The 17,829-nt window shown below is 38.6% G+C and overlaps 1 protein-coding gene across 1 annotated transcript in view; it reads right to left on the reverse strand.

Annotated features, from left to right (window-relative positions):
* Positions 1-14,465: 14,465 nt before the first annotated feature.
* Positions 14,466-17,829, reverse strand: part of PON3 (paraoxonase 3) — a 39,094-nt gene continuing 35,730 nt past the window's right edge. The window contains exon 10 of the mRNA XM_028490026.2: positions 14,466-15,413. Coding sequence (XP_028345827.1) covers positions 15,395-15,413 — 19 coding nt within the window. The 3' untranslated portion in view covers positions 14,466-15,394. The remainder of the gene's footprint in view (positions 15,414-17,829) is intronic.

Below are 17,829 nucleotides of genomic sequence, written 5' to 3' on the forward strand. Positions count from 1 at the left end.
CGAACCCGTGTCCCCTACATCGGCAGGCGGACTCTCAACCACTGCGCCACCAGGGAAGCCCTAAGATATAATTTTATTCTCACCTGTCTACCACCGTGTGTCACCTTCAGACATCTGGGTATCACGCATCTCATTCTGCACCACTCCTGACTTTACAGCTCATCAAGTACATCTCTCCAGTGTTCATTGATTCCAGGCACTTGGCTGACATTTATTGAGTCCCTGCTATGTGCCAGAAATCAGTAAAATATATCACTCTTGCATATACAGTGCTATGGATAATGCAAATATGCACTATGGATATGCACATGTTCTATGGGGAAGAATAAAGCAGGGAAGGGTACAGGGCATACTGGAGGTACCATTTAAGAAAGGGGAGTCAGGGGAGGCATCACTGATAAGGAGACTTCTGAGCAAAGCAGGGTAGAAGGTGCCTCTGTACACCCGTCTCTGCCTTCTCTCCTGTTACCATGAATGAAATGTTTCCTGTTTACGAAAGGCCGGCTCTTCTCTTTGCTCTGGGTCCCTTTTTCTCTTTCCTTCTCAAGGATTTTGGTCCCAGTTACAACTTCTCTCTACTACAACATCCAACTCTTCTTTTTTTTCTGGAATATTGCCATTAGATACCAGCATGCTTTAGGGTCACTCATAGTTTTCTGGGGAAAATACTCTTTGATCCCACATTCTAACTACCTATTGCTCTCTTTCTCTGCTCCTTCTGTAAAAAGATTAAATCTCTTTGAAAGATATGTCAACAGTTGCTGCTTCCATTTTACCACCTCTTGTAACAGATTAATGATGGAAACAAATTCTTTGACACACTTCCTATTGAAAAGTGGGGCACAAGATCCCTCCCCTGAAGTTGGTGCTGTCTCTATGAATGCCTGCTGAGCCCTGCCCAAATTCTTTTCTCATTTATAAGCATAAGAAAATGATTGTTTGGTTCAGAAACTAATTTTAGCATAAGAAAATGATTGTTTGGTTCAGTAACTAATTTTAGGGAATATCTTTAATCTCTCATTCTCCACTTAACCATTCTAATATAGCTTGTGTTCCTTTGACTCAACTGCAGAATTGGTTCTTATTAAACCACTCATAACATCCATGTTACCCAATCCAGTGGTTACTTCTCTGCCATAATCATACTTAACTTGTAACCACACTGTGCGCAGATCACCACTTCCTTCTTTTTAAATACTTTCTTGGATTCATGATTCCACCCTCTCCCAGTCTTTCTCCTACTTTCTTGGTCTTCTTTGCAGGGTCCTCCTGTCACTGGCCTCAAAATTATGAAGCCCTAGGACTAGTTCTGAGGTATCTTCTCTTCCTACATTCTCCCTCAAGGTGATCCCATCAATTCCAGTGGATTTACATACCATCAGTATGCTGGTGTTTCCAAAATGTACACACCTAGCTCAAGCCGCTTACTGTGACTCTAACAGATGATCTTCACTCTGTCTAGCTAAAAGTAGCACATGCCACCTCCAGCAACCTTTTGATATTATCACATTTTTTTTCATCACTTACTGTTTCTAAAGTCAACTTGTTAATTTATTTATATTCTGTTGTTGCCTAATGGAACGGAAGCTCCTTGAGGTCAGGGTTTTTGTCTTTTCCCCACTATGACCCCAGGGCATAGAAAAGAGGCTGGCAAAAAGTGGTCCCTTATTAGACATTTAATGACTGGTTGGCTGGTGAGCACTCACTTTGTGCTCACTAACTGGCTGCCTGGTTGACACTCCCACTGGGGTGTCTAATAGTCTCTTAAAAATGTCTCCAAAGCAGAATTATTGATTCCCTCACACCAACATGTTATATCCTCCAAGCCCTCCACACTTCAATAAATGGCACCACTACCATGCAGTTGCTCAAACCCCAAACCTAAACATTTCTGTTCATCCGTCCCTTTCTCTCACACCTTGCACCAAACTTATCAGACATAGGCTCCACTTCTATATTAATTGTCTACTGCTACACAACAAAGTACATAAAAATCTAGCAGTCAAAAATGAGAGACATTTATTATCTCGTAGTTTCTATGGGTCAGGAATCTGCATGACATAGCTGACTTTGGCTCAAGGTCTCTCATGAACTGACAGCCAGAGTTGCCGTGACGATAAATTTCATGTGTCAACTTGACTGGGCTAAGGGATGTCCCGATAGGTGGTAAAACATTATTCTTGGGTGTGTCTGTGACAGTGATTCCAGAAGAGATTAGCATTTGAATCAGTAGATGTGATCAACCCTCATCAATGTGGGCAGGCATCATCCAGTCTGTTGAGGGCCTGAACAGAACAACAAGGTAGAGAAAGGGTGACTTCTCTCTCTCTTTACTTGAGCTGGGACGTCCATCTTCTCCCATCCTTGGATATCGAAGCTTCTAGTTCTCAGGCCTTCAGACTCTGGGACTTATACCAGTGGCCCCTCATATCCCAGGCCTTCAGACTAGACTGAATTATTCCACTGGCTTTCCTGGTTCTCCAGCTTGCAGACAGCATATCATGACATATATCAACCTCTATAATCCTGTCAGTCAATTCCCATAAGAAATCTCCTCTTATATCTATCTATCTATCTATCTATCATCTATCTACTATCAGTTCTGTTTCTCTGAAGAACCCTGACTAATACAGCTGTAGTCTCATCTGAAGGCTCTACTGGGTTGGGATGGAGGAGGTGTGATCATCTTCCAAGATCACTCACATAGTTCTTGGCAGGCTGCACTCCCTTTCTTCATGGACCTCTCCACAGAGCTGCAGCATAATAAGGTAGCTGGCCTCCCCTAGGATAAGCAATCTAACAGAGCAAGAGAGTACGCCTCCCAGATGGAAGCTACAATCTGTTAATAACCTAACTACAGAAGTGACATCCCTTAATGTCCTACCTATTCTCTTTGCTAGAAGCCAACAACTAACTCCAGCCCACATTTAGGGGAGAGGAATTAAGCTCCACCTCTTGAGGGGAGGCATATCAAAGAATGTGTGGACATATCTTTAAAACCACCACAACTTCCAAATCAATCTTGACTCAGCCCACTTCTCCGCATTTCCACTGCCATCACTCTGATGCAGGCTACCATTGTCTGTAGGCTCAAACAACCTCTTCACTCTTCTCACTGTAACCCTCTAATCCATTCTCCTCAATGCAGGTAATTTTTTTTTATGTAAATCAGGTCATATCATTTCCCTGCCTCAAGTCCTCCCTATCACGGCTTCTCATTTTACTTTCTCATCATAGCCTAAAAGGCCCTACAAGATCTGGCCTTGTGCCTATCATCTGACCTGATTTCTTATCATTCACTCATGAATGTTCCAGCAACATTAGCCTTCTTATCGATCTGTAAACATGTCAAATTTATTGCACCTCATCATTCTTGCCTTTGCTTTTCTTCGGCTAGAATACCCCCCGCCCCACTCCCTTACCTGCTCCTTGAGATTCTGTTTCTTGTCATTCAGGTCTTGGCTGAAATGTCACTTCTCCTGAGAGGGCTTTTCCAACACTACCGTCTTTAGTAGGCCCCCCTTGCATCCTTTGCTCACCACCAGTCACGAAGGCCCCAGAGCTGATATGAAATGGTCGGCACCAGTACAGTTACTGGTTGTTAGAATAGTGATATCTCTCTGTACTGGTTGGTAAATACTTCTTCAACACCCCCCCAAGGGATCCCCCACAATGCTGACCATTTCCCTTCTTTGGGAAACCACCTCCCCCTCACACACACACACACACACACACACACACACACACACACACACACACTTCACCATGATCCAGCCATTAAGGGGTTACTGCTTGGCACAGTAGAGTCTCCAGGACTCTTCTCCCACAGAGTGCCCTGCTGAATTTGAGGGACTGAGAATGTGTGATACCAGGTGTTAAGGACTTTGGCTATCACCCCTCCCTTCACCGTAAGAAACCATCTTGTTTATCTATTTGCTTACTTGTATGCAGCCTGCTTCCCTTCATTAGCACTTAAACTTGAGGAGGGCCCAGGTCTTGACTAATTTGTCCTCTATTTTCTCTTCAATTCCTAAAACTATTTCTGGCACATAGTAAGTACTCACAAATTTGGAGAAGGAATGAAAGAAGGAATGGATGGCAAGGGATGGGGATAAAGGAGGCAGGAAGAGCACAGACTGAAGGGTGAGTTGGAGACTAGACAAGAGATACCACTTCCTCCTCTTCTGACCCAGTTGATTTATTAACTTACTTATTCATTCATTGTATCAATTATACAGTGTATGAATATCCTTTCCAATTTGTTAGTTCTACTCTCTGAGACCGTAGAGCAGTGATTCCTAACTTTTTTTGAAGGGACTCAACCAACTTTGAAACTGATGAAGGCAGTAAAGCCTCTCCTTGGATTCACACATCCACAAAACACATTTGATTTCAGTAGTTTCACAGGTCCACCCCTGAAGCCCATGATGACCAGGGCCAGACATTAAGAATGCTTGTCTAAAGGAAAAGCTAAAACTCTTGAGTAATTAATGACATCCAATGGGCTATCAATTACTTTGAAATGACCTACTCTCTGTGGAACTCTTGCTCTGGGCCTCTGCACCTACTCTTTTGTCTGAAACACTTTTTCCCATAGCCTCTCTATTCCTCATTGTTGATATGACCACATCCTACTTGCTCTTTCAGGCATCAGTCTGGAACTTACTTCAGCTAGTCTTTCTTGACCCCTAAATGTTAAATACCCTTCTCATACACACCATGCTTCTTTATTGTTCTTACCACTCTGTATTATTAGTACCTTATTACTTTTCTGCTTTTTTCACTAGACTATAAACCTGTATAACAATGCCTTCGTTGCTATAGCCTGATGCCTGGTACAGCACTGAACATAGGTTAGATGCTCAATATACACTGTTGAATAAATGAATGAATGAATGTTTGACAACCATTACCGGAACCTCTGGAATACTTTAATATGCCATAATTTAATGACTTTAAAATGATATAATTATTTTATTACTATATTATTTTATGTACCCCTAGAAAAGAAGAAAAACTATCAACTAATATGGAACACAATTCTTAAAAGCTATCAATTATACAATAATTTCCTATTTTGGAGTTTTTAAAATGTGTAAAAAAGATTATAATTGAGTCCATGAAATATGAAAATTTAAAATGAAGGGGAAGCTTTGGAGGCTTTTAACCTAGAATTTCTTTTTATCACCAGCAATTTATAATCTAAGATTTTTTAAAGTCCTATAATAAACTCAGATATCACCCTGACTTTTATAATTCATTTCCTTTCCTCTTTCATGCTAAATATTTGCACATGTTAAAATGTTAGTTCTTAAATATATTTGGTAAAAAGCACATCTACTAATTCTTTTATCTTCTCACACAAACCTGAATTCACTGAATATTCAGTAACAACTGTCAATGCAGTGGCAGAGAGCCGGAGCCAAATCTGCAATGTTTAATTCTGTGCGGGCACAAAGGGTTGATTTGGTGGCTACACTTGGTATTCTTCCTCTAGAGGTTGCTGAACCTTGTTGGCAGTAACTGCAATGTTCTTAAGTGCCTACAAGTATGAAATCCCAATGTCCTAAGAACTCCAATAACACCATTCTGCATGAGGCAGCTCTAGTAAAAATAGAAAAAAATAACAAAACAAACCCAAAAAATCAACCCCAAAAAAACACCAGACTTGAATACTGGATTCATGATCGCTTTCTGAAATTCTATAGTAGCAGAAATAACATCTGTAAAATGAAGATAATTCCTGTGGGTTTCCTGTATAAAATAAATGGAGAAAATCTGTGAAATTGCTGTGCAGATGTAAAACAATTGCAGTGCAAACAATAAAGTTCTATCCAAGTGTAGAAAAAAAGTTTAAAAAGTGCTTTCATCTACATAACATCCTGGTAAGAGAGATAGAGCCAATGTTATTATCCCTATTTTATGCAAAGTCATATGGTTAAGAAGTGTAGGAGCCCCAAATATGTATGTCCAGCTTTGGTGATCCTAAATTTATGTGCACCTAAAACAGAACCTCAAAGTATATAAAGCAAAAGCTAACACTACTATACCACTTCACATCAGTTGTCTAAGCATGCATTTCAAAAACTGAAAAACCTGAAGTCAAAGGATAGAAACAATAAAGATAAGACCAGCAATCAGGGAAACAGAAAACAAACTTAAAGAGAGAATATCCATTGTGTAGAATGTTATTCAGTCATAATAATGAATGAAGTCCTGATATATGCTACAACATGGTTGCACCTTGAAAATATTATGCTAAGTGAAAGAAGCCCCACACAAAAGGCCGTACATTGTGATTCCATTTATATGAAATGGCCAGAATAGGCAAATGCACAGAGATAGAAAGCAGCTTAGAAGTTACTAGGAGCTGGGGAAAGAGGGTAATGGGGAGTAACAGCTTAATGGACATGGGTTTCCTTTTGAGGTAATGAAAATATTCTGGCACTAAATAGTAGTGATGGTTGCACAATATTGTGAATGTATTAAATGCCACTGGACTGTATACTTCTGTTTAAAATGGTGAAATTTATGTTATGTGAATTTTACCACAAAAAAATTAGAGAAGACAAAATATTCAAAAAATGATTATTGAAAATACATACTACTAAAATTTATAAATCTTTAGAAGAGAATATTACCACAGATCCTAAAGGTATTTTTAAAAAATAAAAGTGTACTCTGAACTACTTTATTCCACTAAATTTGAAAATTTAGATGAAAAGGATGAAATCCTAAACTTATAAAAAATACACAAGAAGAAACAGAAAATCTCAATATTTGTATATTTATTAAAGAAATTGAATCCATTATTTAAAATCTTCAGTCCTAGATAGCTTCATGAGTGAATTCTTCCAAACGTTTAAGAAAGAAAAGATACTAATTTTTAAACAAACTCTTCCAGAGAATAGAAAAACTTTCTCAACTCTACCAAACCAACACAACCATGACACCAAAACCTGACAAGTTAATTACAAGAAAGGAAAATCAAAATTACAGCCCAGTATTTATTATGAACATGGACACTAATATCTTAATCAAAGTATTAGCCAATTGAATTCACAATATATAAAGAGATATTATGACCAAGTGAGGTATATACCCAGCATGAAAGTTTGGCTTAAAGCTTTAACTCAATCATATAATTAACAGAATAAAGGATAAAAAAATGATCACCTTAATAGATGCAGGAAATATTTTTTAAAATTCATACTCATTTATGATTTGAAAAAAACCAAAGTAAATCAGAAGTAGAATGAAAATTTCTTAATCAGATAAAGAATAGCTACTAAAGAGGAAAAGCTACAGCAAACATCGTACTTGATGAGAACTTGAAAGCTTTCCCTGGTGATTAAGATGGAGATAAGGATACTCACTATTATCAGTCATACTCAATATTAAACTACAGGTAAGAAAAAGAAATAAAAGATAACAAGATTTAAAAGAAAATCCAGAACATTATTCACAGACAACATGATTGGCATGGATAATCTAAAAGACTTTACAAATAAACAATTAAAATTAATAGGTGAATTTACGAAGGTAGCTAGATACAGGGTCAGTATACAGAATCGTTTATTTTTGTACAGTAACAAATCATTAGGAAATGAAAATTTAAAAAGATACTATCTACAATAGCATCAAAATTGCCAAATTCTTAGGATCTAATAAAAGATGTACAAAATCTCTACATAGAAAACTATAAAATTTTCCTGACAGCAATTAAAGATCTAAATGGATACATATATCAACTTCAGTTGCTGAGAGACTCAAAATTGAATGGTGTCCATTATCCCCAAAAATGTGGAATAAAATTAGCCATAAAAATTTTTGAGGAAGAACAAATTTGGAGGATCTTATTGCCAAACATCAAGATTTATTATAAATCTATTGTAATTAAAACAATGTAATATTGTTTCATCAATTGACAAATAATCTAGTGGAACAGAATATAGTCTGGATATAAACTCACACATATATGGTCACCTTATTTATAACAAAGTGCCACTGCAATGCTGTGGGGAAAGGATTTTCTTTTCCAATAAATGATATTGTATCAACTGGATATGCATATGGCCACAAATGAATCTTGATCCCTACCCACAGGATACCCCAAAATACATTCCAGGTGGATGACAAATTGAAATATGGAAAATAAAACAGTAAATCTTTTATAAGAAAACGAAGCATATTTCATAACCTTAGGGTATGTAAGATTTTTTAAACAAGATATACATAGCCACATCCATAAAAGAAAATACTGATAAACTGGATTTCATTAAAACTGAAAATTTTTGTTCATCAGAAGACACAATTGAGGAAGCGAAAAGTTCACCAAAAAGTGGTAGAATATGTTTTTAATACAAGTATCCACAACGTACTCATACCTACAAGTCAATAAGAAAAATAATGTCAGCCCACATTTTTAAATGGGCAAAAATTTGAACATTCGCTGCACAAAAGAAAACTCTAAATGACCAGGAAGCATATGAGGATTGCATCTGAGGATTGCAAATAAAAATCACAATGAGATGTTCCTACACACTCATCAGAATAATTAAAACAAAAAAAAAAAGAAAAACTGACACTATTAACTCTTGTAAAGAAAGGGGAGCAACAAGAACTCTCCAACATTATTAGTGGGAGGGTATGTTGGTATGGTCCCCTTGCAAAACTGCACATATGTTTGTGTGGAACTAAACGTATGTGCTGGACATGCGTGTATCCTACTACTCAGTAATTCTGATGCTGCATATATACCCAACAAAAATGTTTACATATGTTCATTAAAATACATTGTATAAGAAGGTTCACTGCAGCTTAGTTTACAATTTTTTAAAAATCTGAATGCAACATGAGTGTTCATCAATAGTAGAATGGATAAATAAATTGTGGGATAGTCATACAATGAAATACTATACACAACAAATGAAAAAGAATTAACTACTGCAACGTGCTACAACAGAGGCTTACAACAATGGTTTATTTATTGCTTATGCTACATGTCCATTGCAAGTTGTCTGCAGCTCTGCTTCTTATCATCACCAATCCAGGATCAAGTCTAGCAGAGCAGACAGTATGTAAGACATTACCAGTTTGGGGGCAAAGAGAAAAGAGACACATACCAGCTCTTAATATTTCTACCTGGAAGAAGTGACATATGTTACTTTACCGATGTTTCATTGACCAAAATAAGCCATATGGCCACTCTTAAGTTCAAAAGCACAGAGATGTATCACCAGCCCACTGAGAGTAGCATACCAAGAAAAGAACAAGGATATTTGGGCTAACAGTTATCCAACCTACTGTAGAGGTTGAGAAAGTGAGTATCTAGCTTTTCTCTTGGGCTAATGGGAATCATGGTAAAGGTCAGTGCCTGGTTCCCTAGAAGCAGAGGATTTCAGAAGCACATGATTTACTGAGAGAGTGCTCATCAGGAAAAATTCTGGAAAGGAGTGAGGGTAGCAAGATAAAGAAAAGGAAAGGATCAAAATATTTAAACCTATTAATGGTAGGGCACATCTGACCTTATTTTTCCATTAATTATATATGGGGTGTGTGTATATGGGTGTGTGTGAATGTGTGTGTTTGTGTGACTTTTAGCACATGGTGTGATTATTTTGAACACCAGTGGGCTTCTCTAGAATCCACTCATAATCTATTTTCCACAGATCTTGAATTTACATTCTACCCACAGACAGCCTTCAGATTCACTACAGAAGCCACTATTTTTTCTGTAGTGAAAATTGCTAACAGTCCACAGAATGCTTCATCAGTACTTCATTTAGGTTTTACTTCTTAATGGAATCAGTGACATTTTACAGGTTTATGTGATATACCAGTTAGCTGTTAGAAACCACAGGGCTCCTCTAGTGGGCAAAGTCTGGAGCTTTGAACACAATGAACACAATTTTGTGGTAAGTATTCATTTCACCATTTCCCAAAGTCATCCCTGATGGACCAAGCTTTTTGTGCTCTGTCTGTTGTAGAGAGTATCAAATTGTGTGTTAAACGTTTCCATTACATTCTCTGTTCCTACTTAAGCATGTTCCTCTTGGATTTTTTCAATTGAATGACTTGCCCTGTACTGTGCTAATAATGGTCTTTTACATCTCCAGTAAATTGCCTTCTGAACAACCTCATTGCATGGGAAAAATGAGTTTTGGCAAAAAGTACGTTTTCTTTCTATAGACAATTTCCTGCAGTATTGTGACAAACAATATGAACACAAGTACATCAGTAATACTGTGTGTTATTTCCAACAAATTGGAAAGGATATTCATACACTGTATAATTGATACAATGAATCAATTAGTAAGTTAATAAATCAACTGGGTCAGAAGAGGAGGAAGTGGCATCTCTTGTCTAGTCTCCAACTCACCCTTCAGTCTGTGCTCTTCCTGCCTCCTTTATCCCCATCCCTTGCCATCCATTCCTTCTTTCATTCCTTCTCCAAATTTGTGAGTACTTACTATGTGCCAGAAATAGTTTTAGGAGTTGAAGAGAAAATAGAGGACAAATCAGTCAAGACCTGGGCCCTCCTCAAGTTTAAGTGCTAATGAAGGGAAGCAGGCTGCATACAAGTAAGCACCTAGGTCTTCTGTGATGGTGTGGTGGAGACTAACTCAGCACCATCCACCACTTTTCCAACACCCTTTGGGTGCAGTGTTTTAAAATCCTGGCTACATAATAGATCATGTAGGGAGATTTTATAGAATACCAGTTCCTGAACTTCATCTGGGGCATGGGTGGGTTCTTTGGGGGGGTCAGATACCACTCTTCTAATACACCTTCCTACCCTGAAGAGGTGGAAAATAGAACCTAAACTTCCACAACTCATGAAGCCACAGTACAGGAGGTGATTTTGTGTCTCCAATCAGAAGTGCTTGAGCAAGAGTAAATTTGAAACCTTGAAAAAAGAGGCAGTATAGCAAGCATCTGCTCTGCCAGTTTGGCTGCAGGCATGGCTCTGGATCCTACAGTTCTTATGATTCTTTGAGCTCTGGGTCTTATTTATCGTGGCCAAAATTATCTACACTCCTACCTATGATGCACGAGTTTCCCTGTATTCTTAACTTCCCATCCACACTTGACAATATAGAGCCTTTTAATTTTGCTGGCCTAATAAGTATAAAGTAATTTAAGAGTGCTGTTTTAATTGGCACTTCTCTGATAACTAAAGATTCTGAGCTTTTCATGTGCTTTATTTTTTTCCCTTCTTCTGCAAATTGCCTCTTCACACTATTTGCCTGTTATTCCTTGGGGTTACTATCTCCACTTTGTTATTCTCAAGAGTTTCCAATATAGTCTACTTATTAATATTTTGTCAGTTTAACATTGCAAATAATTCTCATTCTGATATTCATCTAATATCTTTGTCAAAGGTGTCCTGCACTGAATGGAAATCCTTAATTTCGATGATTCATTCAATCAACTTTCTTGTTTTAGGGTTTATATTTTTGAAACTTTGTTTCAGAAGTCCTTCCCTATCCTTAGGTCATAAAGCTACTCTCCTATGTTGTCTCCTATTAACTCTAAAGGTTATAGAGTTGCTCCTTGGTTGGTAGTTACCTAGTGATGTCAGGTAGGACATAATTTTATGTCCTTCCATAGTGCGAGTCGGTTCTCCCACTTCCATTTCCTAAACAGACATCCTTACCCTATTAATTGGTGCTGCTAATTTTATCTTATTTGAATTCCCCAGACAGAAATACGTTTATGAGATCTCTGTTCTATTCCACTGGTCTATTTGGTTTTTTCTTGCACAAATACTAAACTGTTTTTATTATTAGGTCTATCCCTGCCCTTCATTTTTATTTTCTGAAGTTGTTTTTAGCTTTTCCATATGCATGAAAAATCTATTGTGAGATACATTGTATATACCTGTGTATAAAAAATATATACACAGTTATAGAATAATTATAAAGAAATATCAATGCAAACAACCATCCAAGTCAGGAAACGTAACAGTGCTAGTACTCCAGAAGTTTCCCCATGTATCTTACCCTGACCACAAACAACCCCTGCCTTCCCTAGAGGAAACCACTATCCAAACTTTTGTGATAACCATCATCTTCCTCTTCTCTCTAATGTAACCAACTAAGCATGCATCCCCCAACAACATTGTTTAATTTTGCCCTTTTTGGAATTCCACCCAAATAAAATCACCCCACATGTATTAATTTTGATTTTCTTTAGCTCAAAATCATTTGTGAAATTCATCCATGTTGTTGCAAATAGCTCTAGTTGTGGTATACATCGCTGTATACTATTTCATTGTATGAATTTACTACAATGTGTTTATCCGTTTCAACTTTATTAACACTTGATTATCTCTAGTATTTAGTTTCTTTTAGTGTGAAAATTTTTATTACAAACTCAATTTCTTTAACGGTAATAGAATTATAATGATTTACAAACTCTTCTTGAGTCAGTTTAAGGAACTGTGATAGAGGACACTGGCTACCTACCCAAATCCTTCCTCTCTGGGCATAAGGCTCCCCAGCTAAACTAAATTTCCCAGCTTCCCTTCCAATTAGGTATCACCATACGCCTGCGCTGTTATTAATAGAATGTCAGTAGGAGTGCCATTTCTAGGCTGGGTCTGAAGATGTTTGGCCTGTCTCCTCACACTCTCTTTCCCTTTTCTATGGGATGGAATCCAATATGATGATTGATCATGAAGATGTTAATGCTCTGCAGAATGCATGCTCCTTCGTGAAAACTACTAGACCCCTGGAGTACCACAGGATCAGAGTTTTCATATTTATCTGTCTCAGGAAGAGTCATCTGACATCTCTGACGTGAAAGAGGTTATAAATACTTTTTAAAATTAGGAAGCGTGTATATAACACTGGCTTATAACAAGTACTGTTCTAAATTTTACATATCCTAACTCTTTTAATCTTCTTACTGACCCTAAGTGCTAGTTACTCTTACTACCTCAATTTTGAAGAAGAGAAAACTGAGACTCAGAGAAGGCCAGAGTTGCATGGTTAGTAAGTAACTGAACTAGGATTAAAATCCAGAAAACTGGGCTCCGCAATCTGTGCTCTCACCCACTATGATGTACTATCTTTTAGTAATTCTATATTCTTTAAGCCACTAAATAAGAGGTCACTTTGTTACAACAGCTTAGCGTGACCTTAAAAATACAAGAATTTGAACCTAGAAGTGGTTCTAAAAGTAACCTTAAATATGTGGTTAGAGTTGAAGAAACATCACAGGCTACAAAGCTGGAGATCCTTGTAACGTTCCTCACAAAAATATTTAATAAAACCATTTCCTGCAGTATCTTGAAAGGCTGGCCATTTCCCCAGAGAGCAACCAGAATGTTCATATGTAAAGCTTGGTTGTTCCTTAATGTTTTTAGTAGAGGACTGTAATAAAATTATGTGCTCAGGTAAGAACTAGCAGGCCTAAAGCAGAGGCTATAGAGAAGGTCTAGAAATTTGGTTCTGTGCCCCAACACCAGGAAGTAAAATTGCTATAGCTCATAGCATTTCCCAAATGCCTCCCAGTTAGGAAAGCCAAGGGAGCCAGCCCTGTGGGAGATTATATTGCCGCCTTTTACCTATTCCTTCAGAAGGCCTCAAAGGAGACAGCATTTGAATGAGGGAGAGAGAAGTGGGTAGACATGGAAACCGGGAATTAAAGTAGGCTAAAAAACTATGCTCCAAAAAGAAATCTGAATGTTGTTGCTGGCACATGGCAATTACTGGAAACAAATAGATGCAGAAGCTTATCAGATTTCTAAGATACTTACATTTAAAAAGCAACCAAAACTCTGGCCTGGAAATGTCCTCAGATTCTCAAACCTACACCTATAAGGAGGAGGCTATTAAAATTACACAGTCTTTCCAAGACTCACTTTAGATGTGGCCTTATCGTGTAATGTACCAGAAAGAATTCTGAAAGGGCAAAATTTGGATTCATAGAGGACATGGGAAAATACACCGCTGCCAAGACAAGTAACCACCTCATTTCCTCCCTGGTGGAATAATATCATTGTTATGGACCAGCGACTACTAAGTATATTCTATTCTTCTTCTTCTTCTTCTTTTTTTTTTTTTTAGCTAGGAGTGTTTATTATAGTTATTCTGCTCATACTCAACCATTGTAATTGGATGTATTGTGCGGACAATCATTTTATTTTCTAGGCTGCCTCATGCAGCCAAATTTGGACCTAACGCAGAGGTCCAAACATCACCCAGAGATCCTATGCTTTGAGCTGGATGCAGAAATTGGATGGAATTTGTTTTTTGTTTTGTTTTGTTTTGTTTTGCGGTATGCGGGCCTCTCACTGTTATGGCCTCTCCCGTTGCATAGCACAGGCTCTGGACGCGCAGGCTCAGCGGCCATGGCTCACGGGCCCAGCCACTCCACGGCACGTGGGATCTTCCCGGACCGGGGCACGAGCCCGTGTCCCCTGCATCGGCAGGCGGACTCTCAACCACTGCGCCACCAGGGAAGCCCAGAATTTGGGGTTATATTTCTTGGTGAGGGAACTAATGTGTAAGAGAAGGGTGCAGATGCATATTTGTTGGCCAAAAGGTGGACTGTGGCACAAGACCACTAATTGTTCACTAAAATTTATTCTTTTTTTCCTCCTTGAACATATGTGTCTCCAGTCATATTACATCATCCATTTTTCTTTGCAGTTAGTTAGGTACAGCCATGTGATTAGTTTTTACCATTGGTAAGGGAGTAGAAATAATGACTACCATTCCTGGTTCTAGACCTTAAGACATGGGGTATTTCTCCCTGACATCCTCCAACCTCTTTCTCCTTCCAGTTTGATGAAATACAGACATGGGGGTGACCTACCTTCCACCATGCAGATAACTATAGTAACCTAGGCAATGGTGCAGCAATAAGATGAAGCTATTGCTGCTCAAGATACACTCTCTATGCAACTCCCCATTGCTTTGTGTCCTGGAGGCTTTCTGGGCTCCATTAATAGCTCCCTGCCTTCTGGATTCTAGTTGGGAGGGTGGAAGGGGAGTTCAGTCAAGATATTTATTCTCTCTGCTGTCTCTGCTGAGTTGTCATAGGTTAGCTGCCTCTTTCTACCAATGACCAGAGCATCTATTGGGAGAGTCTCCACTTTATCTACTCTCTTCTGGTTCTAGTAACTGCTTCCACCCCTTGTTCCTTCACACCTAGGGCTGGAAAGAGTCCCTGGACTCCTGCCCCCACCCCCAATCTCTCTCACTCCATTGCTAACAATGGACTGTTGTACTTTTTCTGGTTAGTTTCTTTTTTACATTCCCACCATTGTGTCAATAGTCCCCTAAAAGAACTCTCAACAACCCTGTTTGAATGTGCTTTCTCTTTCTTGCAAAATTCCGATCAGTGATCTCTCTGGATGGCCCCATCAAGGGAAGCTGCCTCATCAATCACTCTCCTGCAAACTGCAAAATAAAAGAGAAATAGATCATCCTTTTTTTTAAGGCATTGTATGTTTTGTTTTGTATGTTACAGTAGGTCAGCCTTACCCCAATTAATAGAGTGTTATATTTTTTTCTAGGAGTTTGTCCTTTTCATAAAAATTTCACATTTGTTGGCACAAAGTGGTTCATCAACCCCTCTTTTTATCTGTCTATTATCTATAGCATCTACATGTCTTATTTTCATTTCTGACATTGGATAATTGAGTCATTCTTTTTTCTTTGCAAGTCTCACCAGATGTGTATTAGTTTTTATTAATCTTTTTAAAGAATGAACTTTTGGCTTTTGTTTAATCTCTGCCTTATATGTGGTTTTCTGTTTCATTTTTGACTATCATTACAAATTACTCCAGAACTTAGCATCTTAAAACAATCAGAAACTTTTATCATGATGCACAGTTTTTTGTAAGCAAAATAGAAATGGAAGTGTTTTTGTATAACCTAGCCTCGACAGTAACACATCACATCTAGAATATCCTACTGATTACACAGATCAGCCATATTTGATGTAGAAGGGAACTGTGCAAGAGAATGAATACCAGAAATTAAGGATCACTGGGGGCCATCTTGGAGCTGTCTACCACGTTGGTTTTTGCGCTTATCTTTACTATTTTCTTTCCTGAGCTCAACCACCTCCTCTTCATCACCCTAGTATCCCTACCTGCATCTCTTGACAATTTAAACAGAAAGACTGGGGAAGAAAAGACAAGGAATCATCAAAATGCAGAATCTATTGTGAGGGGCAATCCCTCTCCCTCCCAAGCCAAGTGAGGGAAGAGGCTCAAGATAATCACATAAAGATTGGAAGTGCCTACAAGAAGGGAAACTCCAGAGCTTTGTAACTTTCTAGGCCCTCACTGTGAAAGGACATATTGGTCCCTGGTAATGAGATCCCCCGAATCTCTCTGGGAGTTTTATCATGAAGCCTTTCCTAAACTGGCCTGGGAAGAAGGCAGGGCAAATTCTTAGGAACACACCAGCATCTAAATACTCTTATTCTTCTCATCTCTGGATCTCCATGTCCCCCCTAGTCTGGTAAACTTTATCTTATTTGTAGTTGTAAGGGTTAAGGACAGAAAATAAGACATATTTTCTGAAACTGTCTGTATACATGCTCTTATTTTTCTCTGTGTCCCCCTAATGGTTAGGCTTCTCAAAATTAAAATCTGAGAACTGACTATAACATTTTGCTGAGTCATTCAGCCCCTAAAGCAATGGAAACTGCAATCCTACTGTCTAAATCAGAAAGGGTTACATGGGCTAAAAAGTAGAATTTTACCCGGCTACAAAACTTTTCAACAAAACTTACATTTAACTGAGCAAAATGACTTAGTAAATAAAAAGGTCACCCCAACACCCCATCCCCAGAAGAGAAAAAAAAAAAAATCAACCAACCACTCCCCAGCAAAAGTCACAAAAAGAAGGGGGTGCAGTGCTTGTGTATACTAAGTCCCGTTAATGATTTCCTAAAGGTTGTCCTGGTTTTTGACCAAGAAAGGGACAATTCTATTCATTATCATCAAACTAAGGTTGAGTTGGTCCTTAAGACAAGATTTCAATACAATACTGTTATTTATTTCCGATTCTTTAGGGCCAGGTGTATGGAATGTTGCTTAATAAGTGTTTATTGAATCAACCAGAAGAGCACGTTTAAAGCAGCTGAGGATAACAGTCCTGAGGCACCATCTCCTGGTTCAGAGCCAAGGTGATTACAACACTTCAGATACAGATATCACTACAAATAAAGACCTGTTACAAAGATCAGATTAGCCCTGCCCTGCCTTAAAGTAGGCAGTGTGGTCTGTCTTTGTCAGATTTTCCAGAATCTGATTTCCTGTGTCTACATTGGGAGAATGCAAGTTCAAGGAGGACTTTGGGCAGTCACATGATGCCAATTCTTGCTTTTATCCATGGGCTGGGCACTTGATTGGCAGTTGGTGCCTTGTGCAATTGAGGGAGGAGAGGGGGAATTATAAATATTTGAACATTAGCTTTTCTCCTGGTCTGGACTGCAGGAGGCTCAGAACATCACAGTTGCAGGAGGTTAATTTTGCCACACAGTTACCAAGGGGCCCTAGGTGAGCTGGACACCTCACTTACCACAGCTCATTCATCTTATTGTAGAAAGAATATTGGGGGTGGTAGATAAAAAGAATTAAGAGGTTTAGTTTCTTGTTGGACTGTCACTATCTTGACTTGCAATTATTATTTTTTTTAAATTTTTTTTTATTTTTTTGTTTTTGTTTTTTTTATGTGGTACGCGGGCCTCTCACTGTTGTGGCCTCACCCGCCGCGGAGCACAGGCTCCGGACGCGCAGGCTCAGCGGCCATGGCTCACGGGCCCAGCCGCTCCGCGGCATGTGGGATCCTCCCGGACCGG

This window comes from Physeter macrocephalus, chromosome 5 (genome assembly GCF_002837175.3).
Source record: "Physeter macrocephalus isolate SW-GA chromosome 5, ASM283717v5, whole genome shotgun sequence".
NCBI classification, from domain to species: Eukaryota; Metazoa; Chordata; class Mammalia; order Artiodactyla; family Physeteridae; genus Physeter; species Physeter macrocephalus.